At 41.1% G+C, this 22623-nt stretch overlaps 2 protein-coding genes across 7 annotated transcripts; one reads left to right on the top strand and one right to left on the bottom strand.

Moving 5' to 3' along the window:
* Positions 1 to 629: 629 nt before the first annotated feature.
* Positions 630 to 12072, bottom strand: LOC102722708 (U11/U12 small nuclear ribonucleoprotein 59 kDa protein). Of its 6 annotated transcripts, none has more exons than XR_422977.3 (11): positions 11658 to 12072; positions 11365 to 11574; positions 10883 to 11258; positions 10707 to 10790; positions 10536 to 10601; positions 9993 to 10065; positions 9158 to 9543; positions 8743 to 8783; positions 8062 to 8218; positions 4836 to 4975; positions 630 to 698 (listed from the first exon to the last, which is right to left on the bottom strand). XR_422977.3 is itself a non-coding variant. In XM_006643871.3 (9 exons), the coding sequence occupies exons 2-9, from the start codon at positions 11535 to 11537 to the stop codon at positions 8140 to 8142; spliced, it is 1278 nt and encodes a 425-aa protein (XP_006643934.2). In that variant the 5' UTR covers positions 11538 to 11574; positions 11658 to 12071; the 3' UTR covers positions 7935 to 8139. The 6 variants fall into 6 exon arrangements, 1 of the variants encoding a protein (XP_006643934.2); XR_001551788.2 differs by lacking the exon at positions 630 to 698 and adding an exon at positions 4287 to 4419; XR_422975.3 differs by lacking the exon at positions 630 to 698 and having other exon boundaries at positions 4530 to 4975.
* A 2374-nt stretch (positions 12073 to 14446) lies between these two features.
* On the top strand, positions 14447 to 20390 carry LOC102720661. Its single transcript, XM_006645600.3, has 15 exons — positions 14447 to 14738; positions 15490 to 15611; positions 15707 to 15795; positions 15880 to 15918; positions 16205 to 16298; positions 16903 to 16945; positions 17031 to 17131; positions 17406 to 17964; positions 18040 to 18127; positions 18402 to 18569; positions 18767 to 19335; positions 19444 to 19582; positions 19658 to 19726; positions 19812 to 19931; positions 20048 to 20390. The coding sequence occupies exons 1-15, from the start codon at positions 14518 to 14520 to the stop codon at positions 20159 to 20161; spliced, it is 2535 nt and encodes an 844-aa protein (XP_006645663.3). The 5' UTR covers positions 14447 to 14517; the 3' UTR covers positions 20162 to 20390.
* The last annotated feature ends 2233 nt before the right edge of the window (positions 20391 to 22623 follow it).

The raw sequence follows: 22623 nt of genomic DNA, 5'->3' as shown, positions 1-22623 counted from the left end.
TTTCTGAGCTGAAAACGAACTGCCTGCGCAGTCCGGCAACACGGCCGGTTTAAGGTTTTCCCCGCCACCCAAAGAAACCCCGCATGCTACCGACTGAAACTGAACCACGTCAGGCACGGCCGTGTCACTTTCGGAGGAGAGTTTTTGAGAGGAACCAGAGGCTCCGGACACCGGACGCGTCCCTGACTGAGAGGGCGTCGTGCTGCTGAAGGCGAAGGAGCGTGTCGTGCCGTGTCGAGAGGAAGACGAAGGCGTGCGAGGGCGCGCTGAGCCGGAGATTTCGAGGGCTTCTTCTTGGTCGCCGTCGGCGTCAGGTTCAGCGAAAAGCACACCGGAAAGGCGGGAAAGGGAAATTTTCCCCCCTACGTGGATGGAAGAAAGAGGACGAGGAGCTATTACCAGGGCGAAGGGGACGCCGGAGTCCGGCGAGGTGGCGGCGGCGATCGGGTCGGCGAAGGTGGCGGGTGTTGCGGTGGTCTGTGTCGCTGCCGGTGGGGCCAGAGTGGTCGGGCTCGAGGTGCGTGGGGCCGGTTGGATCGTTCCCGACTCCCGACCGTTCGATCTGGGATCCGGCGGCCCAGATCAACGGCCTGGATGAGCCTGTCCCGGTGGGGCTCCTTGCTATGACACGTGGGGTCCAGCGGTGTGGGACCCACCGATGCCTCGTTATTCGTGCTGCTAAGTAGGAACACTATTGACTGTGCAAACAAAACAAAGTAAGGTTAGATTTGAGAGGTGAGGCAAATAAATCCAAAGTTAAACCATTTTGGCATACGTATCAAACCGGACAGTGACAACTCAGAAAATATACGGATGAAAATATAACTATTTCTAGGATCAAACCCACTATATGTATGACCCAATTGTACGATGACTGAAACATTACAACCATTGATTAGGCAAATGAGTCAAGTGAGTGACACCGTAGCTGTTGGATAGTTGAATCGTACGTAGCCAGATGGTTAAGTCGTACGCATAGCAATTTCCTTCTAGGATTTAAATGCTATACCATAATATAAAGTATTTTTACCGGAGTTTATTTTGTAGCATATATAAAAGTTTTATTTATAAATTATTTTCTATTTATAAATATATCTTTTTTTTTTCAAACACTCACTCCCCTGATGTTTCGGTCCCAGCCGGAACCACTCCTAGGTCAGCCTCGGTTACTTGATCGGTGTCTAATATTATTATATTACCACAATGTTAATAAGTGTGACATACTGCACAATGTAACCAACAAATTCTTAGCGAATTTGTCACGAGTAAAACAAAGTTTAAAACAACTGCTTTCGGTAATTCCTGTCATCAATTAAACACTACACCATGGGATATTTCTGAGCATCTCCGACAGATGCTAATACTTTTCTTCCTAAAACATTCTAATAGGTCACAAAAAATTGGACATAAAAATGATACTTCTCCAAAGAAAAATAAAGCCCAAAAGTAAATAAATTGTATTGAGTACATATATTTCTGCCGGATACGAAAGAGATGATTTGAAGCATGAGCAAATATTGAGAATATACTTAGAAATCTCATGGAGATATGTTTATTAGTCTAATTACCAAAATTCATTTTTAGGGATCAATTTTAGCCACCTCTTGAAAATGTTATCCTTGGAATTTAGGCTAGTATGGTTTGAAGTCAAAACAAAAGCATTGCCGAATTTTGGCCGTAGACATATTGCGGCATGCCTAATATGTAGGAATATCAAGTTGTTTTCTTTGGTTAGACGCCAAAATTTGCGTTTTTTTTCTCCCGCCATTGACTTTCCTTTCTACTATTCATGTGGCGTAAGAATTGATAGTTTCAGTCATAAACCAAACCAATCCTTAGATGTGTTTGGTTCCAGAGATGGAATAGGTTGGAACAGAGTCAATCCATCATTGACCCTGTTTGATTGGTGGATGGGTGGGATGGGTTAGACTCAGGAGAGGAATATCCCTCCTAGATCTAGGTTCAATCCATCCCACCAAAACGGTGGGACGAATCCGTCCCAGGACGACCACGACGCATAGAGGGGTGTTTATTTTATTTATTAAATTTATTTAAAATATATTACTTGTATAAATATACATTCAATTACTTTAGATTATTCATATATTAATCCTAGTATTTAATATTTTATTTTGGATACGAGAGGTAACATTTATCCCATCTCATCCCTTCAACCAAATAAATAAACAGGTCCAACCCATCACAACCCATCCCTTCCACTAAACAAAAAACAAGGTGTGAAGCTAGCCCAACTTATCTCATCCACGAACCAAACGCATCATCAGCACTTAGCATCAGTGCATGTCCTAGGTCAGTGTCACACCAGATTGTGTGGAAAAGGGGTATGTCAAAATCAGTGTCATTTTTGCCCAAAAAAAAGGCTAGAGAAAAATATTCAAAAGTGCAAAAGAGCAAAAAGCACCACCCTTTAATTTTAAACCAAAGGACATATCTTTTCTAAATTATAACAATTAAAGGCCCCCCTTTGATTGCAAGCAAAATCATTTGAATTTTGGAGGACTTCATTCCTATGTTTTTTCCTAGATGACCCTTTAAAACAAGGGAATTGTCATTGTTAAATTCTATGAAATTCCTATGGAATGAACGTAGTTTTGGAGAAGATTTAACATAAAAGTCCAATCTCATAAAGTTCCTTTTTAGTTTTCTCTCTACTCAAATCCATGTGTTTTCCCTTCGTTTCGATCATGTATTTTTTTTTATCTAAACTGTACGTTTTATATTCCTCCGTTTATGTCGATCTTTCGTTTCGAAGGAAGCCTAAAAGGTGAAACAAAATGAAACTAGTCAATCTGAGCTTGGTCATTCTTTTTGAAACAGAGCACAATTAAGGCCACGTTTGGCACGAGGCTTTCTTATCCACGCGAAAAACGTAGCAATAGATTAGTACATAACTAATTAATTATTAATTATAAATAAAATATAAAATAGATTAATATGGTTTTTTTAAAACAACTTTCCCGTAGAAAATCTTCGCAAAAAACACACAATTTAGCAATTCGGAAAACATGCGCGCGGAAAAAAAGAAAAATTTAGGTTAATAGGTTAATAGTAGTACTCCCAAACATGGCCTAAGTCGTTGTGCACCTTTAGACCCTGTTTGGATTAAAAAAAAGTCCCTGGGACTTCTAAAAAAAAATCTCTTTTCTTCAAAACAGGAGGGACTTTTTTTATAATCCCTAAAAAATAAGTAGTCCCTTGAGAGAGACTTTTTCTCCTTCTTTCCATGTGTTGCCCTTCTTCTCCCCTCTGCTGACGCCCACCCGATGCTCCCGCCCGCCTGCCTACGCCGCCCCCGCCCGATGAGCGTCATCCCCGCCCGCCTGCCCGTCCTTGCCCGCCGGCGTCATTCGCCTGCCCGCTAGCCGTCGCCGCCGCCCAATGGGCGCCGTCCCCGCCCGTCCGCCTGTCCCCTCTTCTCCTCACTCCACCGGTGGTAGCGGATCCGATCAGTGGAAGTTGGAGGAGGTAGCATCTCAAGTGTACTATAGTACTTGTACCCTATGGTAAGACACTTTTATTTCTTCCAAAACAGAAAGGACTTAAAAGAAAAAGTCCTAGTGACTACTAAAAGTCCCTGAATTGAATCCAAACAGGCCCTCAGTTCACAACATCGGTACATCGTGTGGGTTGGTGAAGAAAGGGAAATACCGTTCAAATTTTCAGATATGAATTGAACTGAAATATATTTAAACTGAGAATAGAATTCAGGTAGAGAAAACTTGGTATACCATTTTTCTTTATAATTTTGACTGTGGGCATCATTTCCAGCAATGTCGCTTTTCTCATTTTGCGAGGAAACATTTTTGTGTGCTTTACGTTTATGCCAATAAACTAGAAACTTTAGGTTCCAAATCAAGGGAAAACATGCCGCTTTTGGTTAGGTTCCAAGTCAAACTTTAAAATCATGGAACATTAATATATTTACAAATACTTAGGAGATTGGCACCACATCTTTTTTTTCTTATGCTTATATTTATATAAGCCAAAATTTAATTTTATAAACCTTATTTGGAGTTGATTTTGGAATTTTTCATCGTAATTTATTTTTCAGTCTTGGCTTTTAGATCGTTAGAATATGTATATAAAAATTGTATTCATAAATTATATTTTATTTACAAATATGTTGTTTAACTTTTTTTCATGGAAAAGCCAAACAATCATCCATAGGTGTAAAAAATCGTATTGTAGAACCGCCCTGAAAACACATTTCATAAAATTATAATTTTATTGTTTTCAAAAATAAATCTTCAATAAATTAGTAATCAGTTGCACTTTAAAGAACCTGTCGATGTACAAAACATGTTCTTGTCACCAGAGGAGCTGAGCGAGCAACAATTCGTTTGCATGTTCCCAAACTTTGGTTCATTGGCCTGCCTCTACGTTTTAACCCGCCCTTCCCTAATACAGAAAAGAAACCGTCCCAACAAAGAGGATCACTTGATAAGCACAGTTTTCTCAAACTCCAAGAAGAAATAGCATTCTTTCATCATGACAGAATGCTTCGTTTCTATTAGGCCTATAAATCAAGTGCAACCAATAATTCCTCAATGACTAAAGCAGCACTATTTTTCATGAAAGCAATAGGATATCTTTCCCTAATTGCAAGGATCATCAAATTTGTCACTGCGGAGATTAGTATTGAGTTGTTGGTCTGTTTAATCACTGATCACCTCAAAGAGATAAGAAAATGGAGGAGCAAGCAAGCACAAGTAGAAAGGCAGTAGGCATTATGCCGTTTCCTTATTACTCTAAATATAAAAATATAAAAAAAAGATAATCTAGTACTGGGTGCTAATGCCATCCAATTCACTAACCTCTTGTTTTCTCATAATGGTGTCCACGATTTTTTCGTTGGTCATCTTTTTCTCGAGGCCTCATCTATATGGCTCAGCACAGAGAAAAGCTGAACTCCTAACTGGTAGTTGAGCTGTGGGGGCATACACCCAAAATGCTGCTGCATGAAATGGCCATGCACTCAGTACGACTAAAAATGAACTGAAATGACAAGCTAAAGAACACGTTTGCTATTCACCTAAGTTATCATGTTCTGAAGCTACTATATTGCTTGGTACAATTCTCTATTAGTCTATATATGCCAGTCAAATTTTAATTCTAAACACCCCTCAGTTTAAATCTTCACTAGGGTAACTGAATTAACAACAGAAAACTTCTCAGAAACTTTAATAGAAATATATTATTTATGTGTTTTTAGGACCAATTGCATGTGGATAATCTCAAATAAAACCTCGTATCAGAGATCTGTGCAAAGTAAAATTTAACTGGTAGCATGGTACCAAGTACAAACTGAATAAACACTTTTTTTGATTAATCAGTAACAAATGTTACATTATGAAATATGAATTTTCATACAATGGTGTTTTAGATTTCAAGAGAATCTTTAGTTGCACTGGAGGTATTGATCAAAATGCTGAAACACTCAGTTTACATGCTAAGCTTATTCATTACTCAGGTGGCAATTCACAGATGCAAGCATATCATTAGGAAGGGGGGGAACGGTTCCTAACATGTACATTCCAACTTTCCAAGTACATCACCATCCTATGGAATATATAGTTTCCCGTCCTTTTTTTTTGTGCTTCAGTTCAATACCACAAGAATGGATGGGTGCATGCTGCATAAGTATGAGATAATGGATCCATGCATTAGTGAGTTACATTGATCGGTCTAAAAAATGTAGAATCCCATTGAATTTGAGGCAAAATCTGGTGGTTGTCATGAAATACTCAACAGGTCAGAAAGGGACATGTGGATACTAATCTTCATATATAAAGCATCCACAGTGATTGCATATAACTATCTGTAAAGGGGTGCCCATGTTAGTTACGATCTCTCCCTACTCCGCCTCTACGCACCCTGATCGGGGGCGCCAGCCGTACATGGCTGTGGGCCTCTCTCACACAGCGCACATATAAAAGGAGAGCCGTCGGGCACGTGAGAAAAATGTTTTCACCGTGCACACGCGCTCCCCACAAACCCAAGCAAACCCACCGACCCCAGACTCGAGCTGAAGTGAAGGGAAGCCCACCGTCGGGCGCCGCCGTCGTCGTCCATGCCATCACCGCCGCACGTCAGTCTCACCATCGCCATGGCCACGTCAACTTCCAAGAGCAAAGGTATGTGTCTCACCCCGTTCACTCACGTATACAACACCATTGTAGTTCTATGAGTGTGAACACGACCCCTAGATCAGCCCTAGTGATCCTAGAAAATCTCTAAGAATGGTATGAGAGCAAGGCCTAGGAGTAGATCTATGAGGGTTAGAGGAAGGAAGAAGGCAAGAGGATCTCGGATCCCCGAAGAAAAGTTAAAAAGAAGAAACAAATAAGGGAAACCAAGGTCAGGTGGAACCATAACCTCGGCCACCGCCTCCACCAGTCGTCGTCGACGCCGCAGGAAGAAACCCCATCACCACCTAGGTCTGCCTGCGTGCGGGAGAGAGAAGGAGAGAGGCGCGCGCCAGGGCCCAAGTCCGTCGCCCAGGGCCACTCGGGGTAAGGGCTGCCGCCTAGGGCCAGGGCCGCCATCCGGGGTCAGGGCCTCCACCCGAGGACGGGGTCGCCGCCCGGGACTGAGTATCACCGCCCAAGCCTTCTCCGCCCTGGGGGGTGGGGCGCTCGGCCGTCGGCTGACCAACTGGGTCCAGGGAAGTAAGCCTGGTTCAGCTCCCTTGAGGCCGAACCAGGAAGGCCGTGGGCTCAAAAAAAGTCCATTTGAAGTCCCACGGGGCGGAAGGAAAATTATACAAGTCTGTTTTTAGTCCTCAATTTTTCACAAGCATTTACAATTATAGTTATTGAATGTATCTATTTCCAAGCAATTTTAACCAATGTGAAAATTGTTTACAGTAGATAAACGTAAGAAATGCTTCTGAATATGCATGTAAATTTAGTTCCGCTGCAATAATGTGTTAAATAAAATGACAGTAATGTTGTTATTAAGACCAACATTGTTAATAGTAGTATTGAAATTATGTTTGATAGTTTTTCAATGAATTGGTTCTATTTCTGCCCAACGGTGATGTAGAATTAATGTGCTAGTACATTGTATGTTTTAATTTTGACCAACGTTAAATTAAGACATACAAAAGTTTTAAATGTTTCTCAATTTCCCTAATTTGCTTTCAGGAACTTCTAACTCACTAGTATTCATCTCAGCACTTGAGTCCCTGAACGGGAATAATTATGGCTCATGGCGAGAGAAGATTGAGATAGCACTTGCACTATCAGATATAGATGAGGATCCAGTGAGGTAAGGTAAGAGTGACGGGGACTTCAATAAAAGGGTGCAAAATCATGCACTAATAAAAACATAAAAACATAGAAGCCCCGAGGGAGCCGAACTAGGCTTACTTCCCCGAACCCAGCCGGTTGGCCCACGGCCACCCCAGCCCCGTCCCCGGGGGGCCGCCGCCGCCACCCGGGTGGGTGCCCATTCTAACATTTTTCTTCTTTTTTTGTTAACTCCAAATATAGAAACAACTTCCGATTCTGAACTGTATGCATTGGATTTCGTCTATGACAAGAACCAAAATAAGTTTTCTTCAGAGAAGGCAAAGAAATTTAATGGTGTTTCCAAATGATTTATCACATAGAACCAGCAAAGCAACACATCAGAAGTGCAATGGTGACTCTGCAGAAGTGGTTATCACTTATCAGAAGTTCAAAACTGACTGTCAATCTTGCCTCGGCCAACAAAATTGGCACAATTTTTCAGACAATAGATGGAGCATATCATCTATGTGCAAAAGGGCACCATGGAAAAAAACATAGACCGGAATACAGTTTCCTTGTAACAAAGTTTATGGCGTTGAAGAAATTCACGACATCTTATATTGGATGCAACTCATGTGAAACCATAAGATAATTAAGTGTTAACTGAGGGTTGCTACTTGGTAGTGCAAGCAATTGAACTTTGCTTACTGCTTAGTTAATTTAACTCTGATCAATGCAATTGGTTACATAACAAATGAATTTTCTGTATTAATGGTTGACATGAAGGGGAAAAAAATAACTCGAGTACCTAGCTTGACTTGTGGTAGCCTTGAAAGATTCCAGTGGTTAGGCAGAAGAAGATTAAATTCCTTACAGATAACTGGATTTACTTGGGCTGCACCAAATATGATGCCCATACTTCATCAGATGGAGGGGGTGGCTGAACCCAGTGCCCAGGTATGCGGCTGCAGGCAGGTGAGACAAATGCACTGTGAGATAAGAAAATGCTACATAGAATTCATTTCACATGGTAAAGCGCTGCAATCAAGAGCACAACACACTTAAATCCTATCATCAGTTCATCATAGCAGTTCAATAAGATGAATGCTGCCATAAGATGATAAGAGTATAAGGTAGCTTGAAAAAACCACAGGACATTCAGCAGTACCAAACTAAACCAGTACTGCAATTAAAAGAAAGCACTACATATTAATGTATTAGCCAAATACTAAACAAACTGTGAATATATCCAAGAACCATCATTTGGTTCAGTAAAAGAGATTGCACTTTCCTATGGTGGAAACCTCTTATATAAGCCAAATATAGTGCAATAGAACATTATATTTTCTCATGAGTTTTTTCGCTCGTCTTGGTATTAGTTCTTCAGAGAACCAGCAAAATATATTTCCATGGTTTATTATTGTATGGCAAAGATGCTTGATGAGTGAACATAGTCTCAATATTATATTTAGCTGAGTAAAAGTCATACCTTCCCCCAGTTCTGATAAAGGAATCCCACATCCTGCGGACCTGCAATCAAACAAGCAACATAGATGTGATTTCTGAGTGAATGTATTCAGTGATTCCCAATCAAAAAATATATTGAGTAATTGAATATGTGATCATTGATAGGATCAACCTAAGACACCCACTTTGGTAGAGATAACATTAACAATAAAGAATTAGTAAAGCTTCCAGATGAGCCAGTGATGGTATGCAGTGAAATTGTGAAACCTGCCATGCCATATCTATGACCACACTAGACTGATATGTAAAGTCTAGTACAGATTTTTGGCGGTGATAGACTAATAGGGCAATGCCTAGTTAAGATTTACACCGTCTTACATTACATCTCACAAAACCTTAATTATAGCATGAAGTTTTGAGAAGCTGGCATAAGTTACCTCAATGAGTGTTCCCATGTCATAGCTGCTTCCATGATAATAATGGTAGAACTCAAAAGGCAGGCTAGAAACAGAGTCATAATGCCCATGCCCTTTTCCCTCATCTTTATGATTCTCATGCTCTGTTTTTTGACTTGCATGATGACTTCTATCGCTAATTCCTGCCTCTATCTGGTTCTGCTCCAGTGTTGATGCACTTTTGGCTTGTTCAGAACCATCTTCTCTTGAATCTGTACATTGCACAGCCTTCCTCGACTCTTCAGCGGTCAGAATAGCATCCTTGGCAGCATCAGTCCGAGCAGCACTTGCAGCTTGGCGCTCCTCTTCCTCAACTGCAGCCTTAACACGCTCAAGATATTTATCATCTTCATCTGGCAGAAAATGACCTGAAATAAATTGCACACAACTCATGCATCAGGGTCCAGCTGTTTAGATTTATCAACTGTACCAAAACAGAACAAAAGAACAGCTAACAAGTAAAAGGCAAGGTTTGCAGGTGATTTTAGTTTGTTCCCCACCAAGCCAATCAAAGTTTTATAGCTAATATTTTGGTGAAGTTTTTATACACCACCCGTTTGGCCAACAGATTGGCAAGAACTGCATTAGATATGACAGAGAGGAATGGGAATGCCAAAAGTAATCCAAACAAAGGGTATATTCTTGAAGCATTACAAAATGATTGACCCACCCATCACAGTAAGATTGACCCCCATGATTAATCATTTCATGTATTCTGCACCTCTTTAGATTATGACCAAAAGTTTGATGGAGATATATTGCAACAACTGAAAACAAGGGAATTCTTATAAATAATGGGTAGATGAATATATCCTGCCTTGTTTCTTCAGTTTTTGAACTCTTATAGAACGAAGCTCCTGTAGTTTCTCGACCATTAGGGCAAGCTCAAGCTGAAAATAGCATATTTGTATTGACAAAATTAGTTTTCTAGAAAATAAGACGATTTTATCGCCACTGTTAAATTTACAACTTCTACAGAAAATGTTAATAGCTTGGAATCTAAAAATAACATACTGAAATAACCACTGAAGAATTCATGAACTGATTGCAAAATAATTCTGAATGAAAGATAACAGGTAGTTAGGTGGTGTAATTGTAGATGTTGGATTGCAGTATATCAAAGACAAATATACAATACATTTCACAAAATTTAGAAGCAAGCTTATAGAGTTTCCTAAATTAATAGAAAATAGAGACAAGGTCAAAGATAAAAATGGTGTAACTTAATACCTAGAACTTAACAAAATTCATAGGTCAAAGTATCACACTGTATTATTCAGCAGTGTACACAGATGAATGAATGAAACATAGTTTACAAACAAGCAGAATGTACACATCAAAATGTAAGCATTAATTTTACCTCAGATTCTAGTCGCTTTCTTTCCTCATTTGCTTTTTTCTTGGCAATTTGCTTCATGTTTTCCACCTGATTTCACAGTATCTATGAATTTGATTGTCTGTGGAGAAATAGTGTGGTCTTACCCAAAAGAACCCCGCTAACGAATGACTAATTCAAAAATGAGAAAAGAACCTTGCGTTGCGCAATATCCTTGGCTATTTGCCTAGCCCTCCATTCATCAGCTTCCTGATCAATTCTGTCATAATCTGCATGCTCCTGTGAAACATCAAGGCAACTGGTGGCATTATGATCTATGTCCACTTTGATGTGATCATAGTATAAGCAGAAAAACATATGAACGATCACACCTTCTGGTAAAGCTCCGCTACATGCTTTCTTTTTTTCCTTCTCCATCGCTTATTTCTCTTGGATTTCTGCAGCTTCTGAGATAACCTGATCATTGCAGACATTTCTTCCCAAGGACCCCCTTGGTTAACAGCAGGATAAATAGGTGCAAGAAGGTTTTGAAGTTGAGAACAAAGATAATTAGCAGCATCTGTGGCCAGAGACTCATGAGTGTCTTGACTAATCTCCATAGCTCTAGCAAGCTCAACAAAACACCGGGGCTTCTCTGCAGAAAAACCATCATGTTCTGACGATGATTTTGCTGAAGACAAGTCATGTTCTTGTGCGGTAGCATCGCTTGAGTTTCTAGCCAGCGCAATTTCCTCGAGCTCATTTATCCTGCCAGTTCAATACATTTTTTATCCCATAAGATAGGTCTGATAAATTTAAAGGAAACGGCTTCGACTTTAACACACAGTTGGCCTTTGGCAGTTCAGGAACTCACACTGCACTGGCTAAATCGATAGTTTCCTGTAGCCTCCCCATATGCTCCTGTACATTGTCCTGCTGCCAAAAGGATGTAGCGGCCGGCGGTTGGAAAGGCTGCTGCCACTGCCACGGCTGAGGCTGCTGCAGCGGCGGCGGCGCAGCTCCGAAAGCACCAGGTGGTCGAAACATACCGTGCAGATTGCCTCGAAATTCCCACAAACGAGCCCTAATTGAACAAGCCGAATCAGAAACCCTGCCTTCTCGTCGATACTCGGTAGGGTTTTACCAGAGGGGGTAAACGGCTCTTACCGAGACGCAGAAACAGGGGATGAGGACGAAGACGGCGAGTCCTACGACGGGAGGCGGCGCCTCTCCCTTCCGCCGCAGCTCACCCTCGTCTCTCCCGTTAGATCAGCCCGTGAGGGGACGCCGCCGCCGCCGCTCTGCCCGTCCCCCTCCTTCCTCTCCAGACGGAGACTACTTCCGCCGCGCCGCCTTCAGAACAGCCGGGGGAGGGAACACTGAGGTCGGGTCAGCGCCACTCGCGGAGCATCCGGTGGAGCTGCGCCTCGAGGTCGATGGGACACTTGCCGACCGCCGCCTCTCCCAGCCCCGTGCGCCTGTCTCGTGAGGTGCGGCGCCCTCCCCGGCTGTGCCGCGGCGGCCGAGCTCGTGCTTGCGGTGGAGCGCGGCGGCGGGTGGGGGCGCTCGCCGGAGGAGGAGGTGGAGGTTGAACGGGCTCGCAAACGGAAAACGCGGCCCACGTTTCGGTAGATCCAATCGGGCCGGGCCTAGGTCTCTCCTCCTCCTCCCTTTGTGGGCCGCGGTTTCATGGGCCGTTAGAAAGCCCGTGCTTACGGGACTCGTGGACATAAATATCTCGGTTCCGTCGCGTGGGGGTGGGGCCCGCTGCAACGTGAGATTAACAGTTTTTTTTCTTTCGGCCTTCTCTCTCGCCTCTCTATGCATCGTGCATGCGCGCCACGTGGCCTCAGTACGTAGTGGCAAGTGGTGGCGCGCTGCCACGTCGCACCAACAAACTGTCGTCGTCGTCGTCAACCGTTACGAGATTTTTTTACAAGCACAGCGCTGCATTTTACTAGAACGTTCTCTTGCTCTCTCATCACTCGCAGTCGCAGCGACGACCGATCCCGATCGCCTCGCGCTCCGGCGAGGGTTGGACGGACATACGATCCCGATGCGACGACCGGCCGACGCACGCTACGACCTCGGTGTTTGGCCCTGTTTTTTTCTGTTTAAAATTATTATAATATAGATTGTTAAGTCAGATTATTATAAGCTAGATTGTTATAATCTGTAATAGAATAAGTTGTGAGTTGTTTCTTTCTTAGATTATTAGAGTCTAGATTATTGGGTTTGCAAGTATAAAGATGAATTGAGGTGACATGATGGATAATTTTTCATCCAATAAGCTAGAAAAAGCTCACATAAATGAGCTTATCAAATTATAATAAACATGGCTCCAGATTATAATAAGCTACTTCAATAAGTTGTATGTTTCTTTCAGCTTACTCCTAATAATCTGGATTATAATAATCCCAAGCTGAAAGAAACAAGGCCTTTGTTTCGATCGCCGCGAGCGGTGTGCTGACGAGCGTTACCCTGGGAGGCTGGAACAGCAAGTAGAGCTTTGGCTTTATTAAAAAATAGATAGATGAAACTATTGGACAGTCTTATAATACAGGACTTTCTAGTTTAACTAAATTTATTTATTGATAAATATATATAATTTATATATATGTATAGATTTATTAGCATTTATATAAATCTAATCAATACTATAAAGTTTTACATTATGAAACGGAGAGAGTATATTAAAAAACCTAATTTATAAATAAAATTTTTACTGTGTAAAGCCATGGGCTGAAAATTAAATCAGGGTAATTTTTAAAAGTTTAAATTTTGAAGTATAAGCTAAAGGAATGCCAAAAATGAAGATGAGAACAACACAAATCAATTGGGGCCCATGGCTGATGGATCACGTAACAGTGGCAGCGTGCGTGCAAACAATTGATTTATTTTATATACGCGGCTTGGATGATGATATCGTTATCATCATGAGGCAGCAGAACGATCGAGAGGAGGAGAGGTGCAGTGGATCGGTGCGCCTGCAGCATGGTGCTGGTGCATGCATGCTCCCGTCGTCACTGGTCAGGTTCATGTGCAAGCCGCAGCCAATCAAATCCATGGGCCGGCTGCAACGTATACATGCCGCGGCTTCCGTGCACTTCTGCTGCCGCTGTGTATGCCCGCGGTAAACTTGTCCCAAACTCCCAATCAAACCCTTGGTTTCACGTCATTTTTGCTCCGTGGTCATTGCACCAGATCGGGTCAACCGTCAACACGAGGGGGGGAAGGAAGGACGACAAGGTGAATTGATCCATTTTATTCATTTTTCGATCCATTGAAGCTATTAATCACGCAATAAATACAATGAATCAAGGAAAATATCCTTTCCCACCTCTCAATAAAGACAGCCAACTTATTATAATCTAGATTATTAGCTAGAGTGGCTAATAGATGACAAGGTGTGTAATTAGTTTAAATTCTCGAGGATAGTTAGTCTTCAGCTACCCAATAATATAAAAAAACAGAGCTTCACAGAAGCTTATCAATATATTGTAATATATGCTCTTAATTATAATATGTTATCGTAATAATCTAATCGTTCGTTTCATATCACGTTTACAGTAATTATAAACTAAGTCAAATAGGACCTTAATTTAACTAATGTCAATTCCAAACCAAACACACAATTCCAAATAACCTGGGGGGCCCAAGCAGAAAAGTGCCCCCATCTTTGGACAGCGCCACCTCTCCCCATGAAAGCACACGTCCGCGCCCGCGTGCCCGCCCCGGATTGCCCCGACGCGCGCACGCAGCAGAAGCTCCGAGAAACCCGCGGCGATCGAGCCACCGTCTCCCTCCTCCTCCCTCCCCACCCATCCATCCATCTCGCCGAGCCACCCATTCCCGCCACCTCCCCGCTCCCCCGCATTAACCCTGCTCCTCCTCCTCCGCTCGCCGGCCTCCCGATCACTCTTGCCGTCCGTCCGTCCGTGGGATCGATCGTTCGTTCGTTGCAGGGGGAGGAAGGGAAGGGAAGGGAAGGCGGTGAACGGAGGAGGAGGGAGGGAGGGAGGGAAGGATGGAGGGGAAGCACGTGGTGATGTCGGCGGTGGGGATCGGGATAGGCGTCGGGGTGGGGCTGGGGCTGGCGTCGGCGCCGTGGGCGGGCGGTGGCGGCGGGCAGGGGGGCCAGGCGAGGGCCGGGATCACGGTGGAGAGGGTGGAGCAGGAGCTCCGCCGCCTCGTCGCCGACGGCGCGGAGAGCAAGGTCACCTTCGACGAGTTCCCCTACTACCTCAGGTGGTTAGCTCTGAGTATATATGTTTGCTCGATCTGTTGCGACGTTAAGAATCATGGCATTTTTTTCTCTCGTTCATCTAGCTATTTCAGCTTGTATCACCGGATTTTGGGATGGTCGTTTGATTTTAGTTTTTTTTTTCCTTTTTCCTCTCGACTCTTGTTGCTGGAGGGATGTTGTGTCCTCTGTTCTTTTATTGCCTAGCTCCTTCTGTGATGTGTAAGCGGCAGATTTGCAGATGAACTGCGTAGTGGAAAAGGAACGATGATTCGAAAGGCTTCTACGATCTTCGGCCCATGGATAACAAATTGAATGATGCTGTCACTGAAAACAGTTATACTGTTCCATTTCTATGGATACTGAATTTTGTATGAAGTTTTTTTTGGGCATGTGGGACAGAGAGACGACTCTCTCTGCTTTCTGAAATGTTCATCTGTGTGATTGAAGAATGGGCCATGAAAGGTAGTGGTGATAGAATTTAACAAAAAATTGTAGCAAGGGGGTGATAGATCATAGAACATGTACGAAAAATCATATATAAGATGTCGGAAGGTCTGATTGATCACTTTCGAGGTCAATATGTTTGCTGGAATTCCACTTTATTGATCACACAGCAGGACGATGAGGATGTTAGATGAACGATAGATTTCACGCGGAGATCTTACTGTTTATATTCATTTCCTTTTTCTCTCCATCTCATCATAACCTTATGCTGTGTGTATCTTCTTTTTTTTTCCTAACTATGATTTGCAGCGAGCAAACACGAGTTGTGTTGACCAGCGCAGCATATGTTCACTTGAAGCAAGCAGACATATCAAAATATACCAGGAATCTTGCACCAGCTAGCCGTGCAATTCTGTTGTCAGGCCCTGCAGGTAAATCATATTTCATCGTACAGATCCAGGAGATGCTGAATCACTCTTCTCCTGATCCGGACTAAGTTAAGACTAATTAAGTTCCTGTCTTGAAGAACTTTATCAGCAAATGCTCGCCAAGGCCCTTGCCCACTATTTTGAAGCAAGACTGCTCTTGCTAGATCCTACAGATTTCCTCATAAAGGTGAGTTTTGCTGTCAGGCTGGCACAGATTTCCTTTCATGTACATTTCTAAGTATGTTGTAATGCAGTTCTTTCTTCCTTGCAGATCCATAACAAATATGGTACTGGTAGCAGCACAGAGACGGTAAGAACCTTAACACACTCATGATCATACTACCCATCTAGACAATTGACATATCCTTAAATCGGTTGTATTTGCCGTACTGTCACTATTCTTCTGATTTCCGAACCTTGGAAAATATAAATTCGTCTGTCCTGTTTTGCTTATTATTGACATTGTATTGCTTGCTTATTATTGACATTGTACTGCATTTTCTCCTTACATTGCTGCAAGTTTCGAGTCTTTCAACTGTCCATTTAGAGGCAAATTTTAACCAATTGTTAACTGATGAGCTATTTCTTCTATTCAGTCTTTCAAAAGATCCATCTCTGAGACAACCCTTGAAAGGGTGTCTGGATTACTTGGATCTCTTTCAATTCTACCACAAAAGGAGAAACCCAAAGGTGATATGGGGAACTTATCAATAAGAATTGTTCAACTATTCCTTGTTCTGAAGTAGTGCACAGTTGTTTTATTTGCTTCTTAGCAGTTGCTTCAGTTCTTGCACTGAATCCTCGGAACTCTGCTCAGAGATGGCAGCTCATGTGAACTTCCTGGTTCCATTATTTTTGTAAAATTACATATGAACATCACTGAGATCTTTAATGTTGATAATATTCTCAATTATCTGAAAAAAAATAAGTGTCTACTGTCTTCTACTGATTCAGTAATTTTTTTGGATGAATGATAGTGTATCTGAAGTTTCAAACAGAGTTACAGAAAACTAGTAGACAATTTCTAATGAACTGAGAGAATGACTTCGTTTCTAGGAAGTACACTTACTGCCAACAAAGCACAAAACTATATATTCTTGACTTCACATAATTTAACTTTTATTTAGTCTGAATTATGAATGCTGTAAAGGAATGTAATAATGCTTCGCCTTTAATGATACTAACTGAATCCACTTGTATGTGCAGACTGTAAACATAACAGAACTATGTTTTCTACTCTACCTCAGAAAATTTTCAGCTGTATTTGTTGCATTAATTTGATTTTTTATTTCAGGAACTATTCGTAGACAAAGCAGCATGACAGACATGAAATTAAGGTATGAGAAATAAAGCTTCTGTGAGCCTGTTAAAAAAGGGCAAATCATTGGCTGCTGTTGATATGCATTCTTATGCAATTTGCAGGAGCTCTGAAAGCATGGGCAGCTTACCGAAGCTTAAAAGGAATGCTTCTTCTTCATCTGATATGAGTAGCTTGGCATCACAAGGTCCTCCAAATAATCCAGGTCATAACAAAATTTCTCCCACGGCATCTGAATATTTTGCATTTGTTGCCTTTATAAATTTCTTGCAGCATTCAACAGTGCATTTTTTTCTGTTTGTCATGTCATATTTGGCTAAAGAAATTTTATAATACTTGAGAAAGTATCTAGAGTTACCAAATTTTTAATATAAAATTTTGTTACCTCCGGATACCTAGTACTTGGTAGTAGAAAATGTAGTATCTTCAGGAACCTTCTTTTAAGGATGGCAAAAAAATTCATTTGGCTAACCCTGCAGGTTCTCTCAGACGTGCTAGCAGCTGGACTTTTGATGAGAAGATTTTGGTGCAAGCTTTATACAAGGTTCTGCATTCAGTATCTAAGAAGAACCCAATCGTCCTCTATATAAGAGATGTTGAGAAGTTCCTTCACAAGTCCACAAAAATGTATGTCATGTTTGAAAAGCTACTGAATAAGCTTGAAGGGCCAGTGCTTGTCCTTGGCTCAAGAATCGTGGAAATGGACTTTGATGAAGAGTTGGATGAAAGACTAACTGATTTATTTCCCTACAACATCGAAATCAAGCCACCAGAAAATGAGAGCCACCTTGTGAGCTGGAACTCCCAATTAGAAGAAGATATGAAGATGATCCAGTTCCAGGATAACCGGAACCATATTACGGAAGTCCTTGCAGAAAACGACCTCGAATGTGATGATTTGGGCTCAATATGCCTATCTGACACAATGTTCCTAGGTAGGTACATTGAGGAGATTGTGGTATCTGCGGTTTCTTATCACCTGATGAATAACAAAGATCCGGAGTACCGAAATGGAAAATTAATTCTTTCTGCAAAGAGGTACTTAGCATTTTCATATAGTTGTCTGTTGGTTTCCTCATCCCTTCTTCGCTTTATGACTCTCTCATGACACAGCTTGTCCCATGCATTGGAAATTTTTCAAGAGAACAAGATGTGTGACAAGGACAGCATGAAGTTGGAAGCAAAGTGCGATGCTTCAAAGGTTTGTTTCATTTCTATTGCTTTTGTACTAAATTTATAGTTAGCCGATGGACAATTTCTCTTGATGTTACAATATGAATTCTTAGATTATATCCTTTGCTCTCTTATGCTTATTTTTTGTTAGTCCAACATGGTAACTAGGCATGTACCGTGGCTATCTACTGCTATTGCGAAGCTTGCCAAAACATCTCGTTGCATTGATATACATTTCAGGCAATTCAGAATACTCTGTTGATTTAAAGTTGTGGTATTCATGTATTATGCCTCATATATAGGTGAGTGGAAAGGGAATTGCTCCAGTTGCTGCTAAATCAGAGACAAAACCTGCAACTTTGCTGCCACCAGTAGCTCCTCCAGCTGCTGCTGCCGCTCCTCCTGTTGAGAGCAAAACAGCAGAGAAATTTGAGAAGAAGGATAATCCACCTCCAGCTGCAAAAGCACCAGTAAGAGCATTATCTAAAAGTTTTGAAATGCTCCTCAGAAAAAATTGTACTTCCTTGAAATAAATTCTTGTTTTTTTATGGTTTTGATAGATCACGTGTGGTTCTACAAAAAATATCCTGTGTTGTTTTATGTTTCTATGTGCAAGCCCCAAGGAACTATTTTTTATAATGTGTACTTTCATCCTTTGCGTGTACAGGAAGTGCCACCAGACAATGAGTTCGAAAAGCGCATCAGACCTGAAGTGATACCCGCTAATGAAATCGGTGTTACATTTGACGATATTGGTGCATTAAGTGATATCAAAGAATCTCTTCAAGAACTTGTCATGCTCCCTCTCAAACGACCTGATCTCTTCAAAGGGGGTCTTCTTAAGCCTTGCAGAGGTATATTACTTTTTGGTCCTCCTGGAACTGGCAAGACAATGCTAGCCAAGGCTATTGCAAATGAAGCTCAAGCTAGTTTCATAAATGTCTCAATGTCAACTATCACGTCGAAATGGTTTGGTGAAGATGAAAAGAACGTCAGAGCATTGTTCACACTAGCTGCAAAAGTATCACCCACTATCATTTTTGTCGATGAGGTTGATAGCATGCTTGGCCAGCGGAACAGAGCTGGAGAGCATGAGGCAATGAGGAAGATAAAAAATGAGTTCATGACACACTGGGATGGCCTTTTGTCAAGACCAGATCAAAAAATTCTGGTCCTTGCTGCGACCAACCGACCTTTTGATCTTGACGAGGCTATCATTAGAAGGTTTGAGCGCAGGTTTGTATATCTTCCTTGGTAGACGTTAGTTATCTGCATCAGCCTCTAAACTTGTTTTAGCACCTTTCCATTATTCCATGCCTGAGTTGTGTTCCCTTGCTTCTGTAGGATCATGGTCGGCCTGCCATCATTGGAAAGTCGTGAATTGATTCTGAGGAGTCTTCTGTCGAAGGAGAAAGTTGATGCGGTATTAGACTATAAGGAACTAGCCACCATGACTGAAGGATATAGTGGCAGTGATCTCAAGGTCAGTATCATGATATATAAATCTGTTTCATCCCAAAGAACTCTTTCGTTGACTCAGTAGTCCGCTTTGCGACAGAACTTGTGCACAACAGCAGCATATCGCCCAGTGAGGGAACTTATCCAAAAGGAAAGAAAGAAGGAACTGGTAATCTTGTCACTGCCACACTTGAGCATTCGATTGAAAACATTTTTTATATTAAAAGCAGAATATCTATGCGTAATATCTTCAGGAAAAGAAGAAGCGAGAATCAGGAGGCAATGCTTCAGATGCTTCAAAGATGAAAGAGAAGGACGAGACGATCATACTAAGGCCACTAAACATGAAAGATTTGAAAGAAGCAAAGAACCAGGTGAAGTCTTTTTAGCAGTTCAATTTGGAATTCATACAAGACTGAAAAACTGTTAAAAATGTTAACAGTATCTTGCCACTGAATTTGTCAATATCCTGTGGAACTTCGAAATGCAGGTGGCGGCAAGCTTTGCTGCTGAAGGAACAATAATGGGTGAACTGAAGCAATGGAATGAATTGTACGGTGAAGGAGGCTCCAGAAAGAAACAACAGTTGACATACTTCCTCTGAACTTTCTGAATGTCCAGAGTATGTGAACATAATTTGAAAACTAGCATAGACGAAAAACAACCATGTGAAAATAGTCTGGTGTTTTAAGTTTCATCAGTTGACAATGTTTGGGAGGAAATCGATTTTCTCGTGTAAAACATGATAGAGAACAACTCCAGAACTGTGCATTGCCTGCCTTTGGTTGTTGTGCTTCAGAATAATGAATCCAGGGCGGACGTTTGTTTTCTCATCTCTTTTCTGTGAATTATCCTCGTATAACTACTCCCCGTTCCCAAAATGATTCTATGACATTTTTTAAGACAGTTTATTTTTAGCTTTATTTTCAGCTTTCGTATGCACGTTTCTGGAATAGCTAAACGATGTAGAAGTTTATTATCTAGATTTTTATTTTTATAGTAGTCTTTTCTGCTCAAAAAATCTTAGACCCTATTTATATCCATTTGGGGAAAAAACATAACTTCTCTGTAATTATCCCCGTAACCTTTTTTTCCCCTAATTTGATATTTCCTGAAGCATCTATAACAGGACTTTATAGCTAATGTAGAAAAGTTTTGGGGACAGGTCGAGTTCTTATTCCTTTCTTACTAATCTAGATTTGCTCTTTTTTTCCGTGCATGCTTCCTGCTAAACAGTAATAGAAAATTAATTAAAAATTATACTAATCTATAACCAATAATTAATTAATCATATAGATCAGTATGTTTGCTACGCCGGATAACTAACCTACCACCGAACACACGGCCTGAGTAGTTGTTAAAGTGATAAGCTAATTAAGGCAGGGCAAGACCGCAAGAACAAGAACACAGGCAGAGGTGGGCTTTCTAGCTAATATAGAAACATTTATTGTAGTTTGTTTTGCAATTTTTTAAATCGCTTTGGTCACATAAAGGTTTTGCGGTAAATTATTTTTGTTTGTTAAATAAACAAAACAATGAAAGTCTGAGGGTGTTTGTTTGGGTTTTTCATGAAAAAGTCAAACGATATATTTAAAAATAATCAATAAATAAAACATTTATATAATTATTCTAAGCGATCTAAAAGTCTACGTTAGAAAATAAACTTTGATAAAAAAACACTAAAATCAACTCTAAATTTAAGATTAAAAATTTAAATTTTAGGGGTCCGAGACTTTTGTCGAAGTGGTGGCAACAATGGACGATCTCAATGCAACAAGACGATCGATTTGGTACTCGATTTTTAAGTGGCCTTAAGTTACCGGTGGTGTGTCTAGCATTGGTTGATGATCTCTCTCCGGCGAAAAGATTGTACTAGGCTAGCGCTATCCACCTAATTAACCATCAGGTGGATGAGCTTAATCTACAAATAATCTCATTTTCAACTAAGTAATAAATAGCATACTACTTTTGTGTTCGAAATGAGTACAGATTACCAAAATTTCAGTAATTGTTTGCTGCACCTCCTGTCAAAGGCAAAGGAATGCTTGTTCCTCCAGAAGTAAAATTTATCACTGCAATTTAGGAAGGTATACTTGTGATATCCTGTTCGAAATATCTTTATGCCAGTACTTCCAGCGATGTGGCAGCTGCAGAAAGAACCGAAACGTGCACCCCCACGAATGACCATGACGCGGGAGAATCATCTTTGGGAGCCAAAGTGTAGCGTAAGACAGGCTGTGAGCTTGATTGCACCCTAAACTAATGGCTTTTGCAGACTAAACAGATAGATTAGATGGCTTATGAGGAAGCATAGAAGCAAAGGTCTAGTGCTGCCCATGATGAGGGCATGGTTACTCTAAAACAAACATTGGCATGTGAGAAAGCTGAGCTGTGGCAGCTCATAGAGACGAGCCTTGATTCTTCAGAGCAAAAGTGGAGTATCAGAAGAACAAGGGCAACTCTTTTTCCTACTAAGGGTCAAGGACTCGGGGGACCAGATTTGATTCTCAGGACCCCCATGTTACGAAGCAGTGGTAACATATAATCCTTACCAGTGCAGTGCAACATCATGATGTTGCCTGATTATACTTCATTAATCATTATTTAATCATTATCATTATTGATATAAAAGGATGATCGCCCTCATCGGTTGGTTTTTTAAAAGGTAAAACAGCATCTTTATAAACAAAAAATGATTTATAAATAAAATTTTTACATACGTGTTCTTAGCTATCTAAAAGAAAGACCAAGAAATAAACTATGATTAAGAAACACAGAATCAACTCTAATTAAGATTCAAAATTCAAAATTTTGCTTATAAGTCAAAGCGAAACGATGAGGCCGTTATTCCAAAACTAATTAGGTAAATAGTATGCAAGCAAATAGTTGCAGCGATGTATTAGGCCTCCCAAAAATATGAACCATCAATATGTTATATTAACCACATTAAAGCCTAAGTTTGAAATGGGTTCAATAGTTCGATGGCACACATCCAAACTTATGCAGTACACCGTGCCGTGCCAGTGGCCTACTCAAAATCTCAGACAGCAATGTACATACTTCTAA

The sequence above is a fragment of the Oryza brachyantha genome, chromosome 1, assembly GCF_000231095.2.
Source record: "Oryza brachyantha chromosome 1, ObraRS2, whole genome shotgun sequence".
In the NCBI taxonomy this organism is placed as follows: Eukaryota; Viridiplantae; Streptophyta; class Magnoliopsida; order Poales; family Poaceae; genus Oryza; species Oryza brachyantha.
The sequence above is the reverse complement of the archived record's forward strand: the minus strand, read 5'-3'. Positions and strand labels throughout refer to the sequence as shown.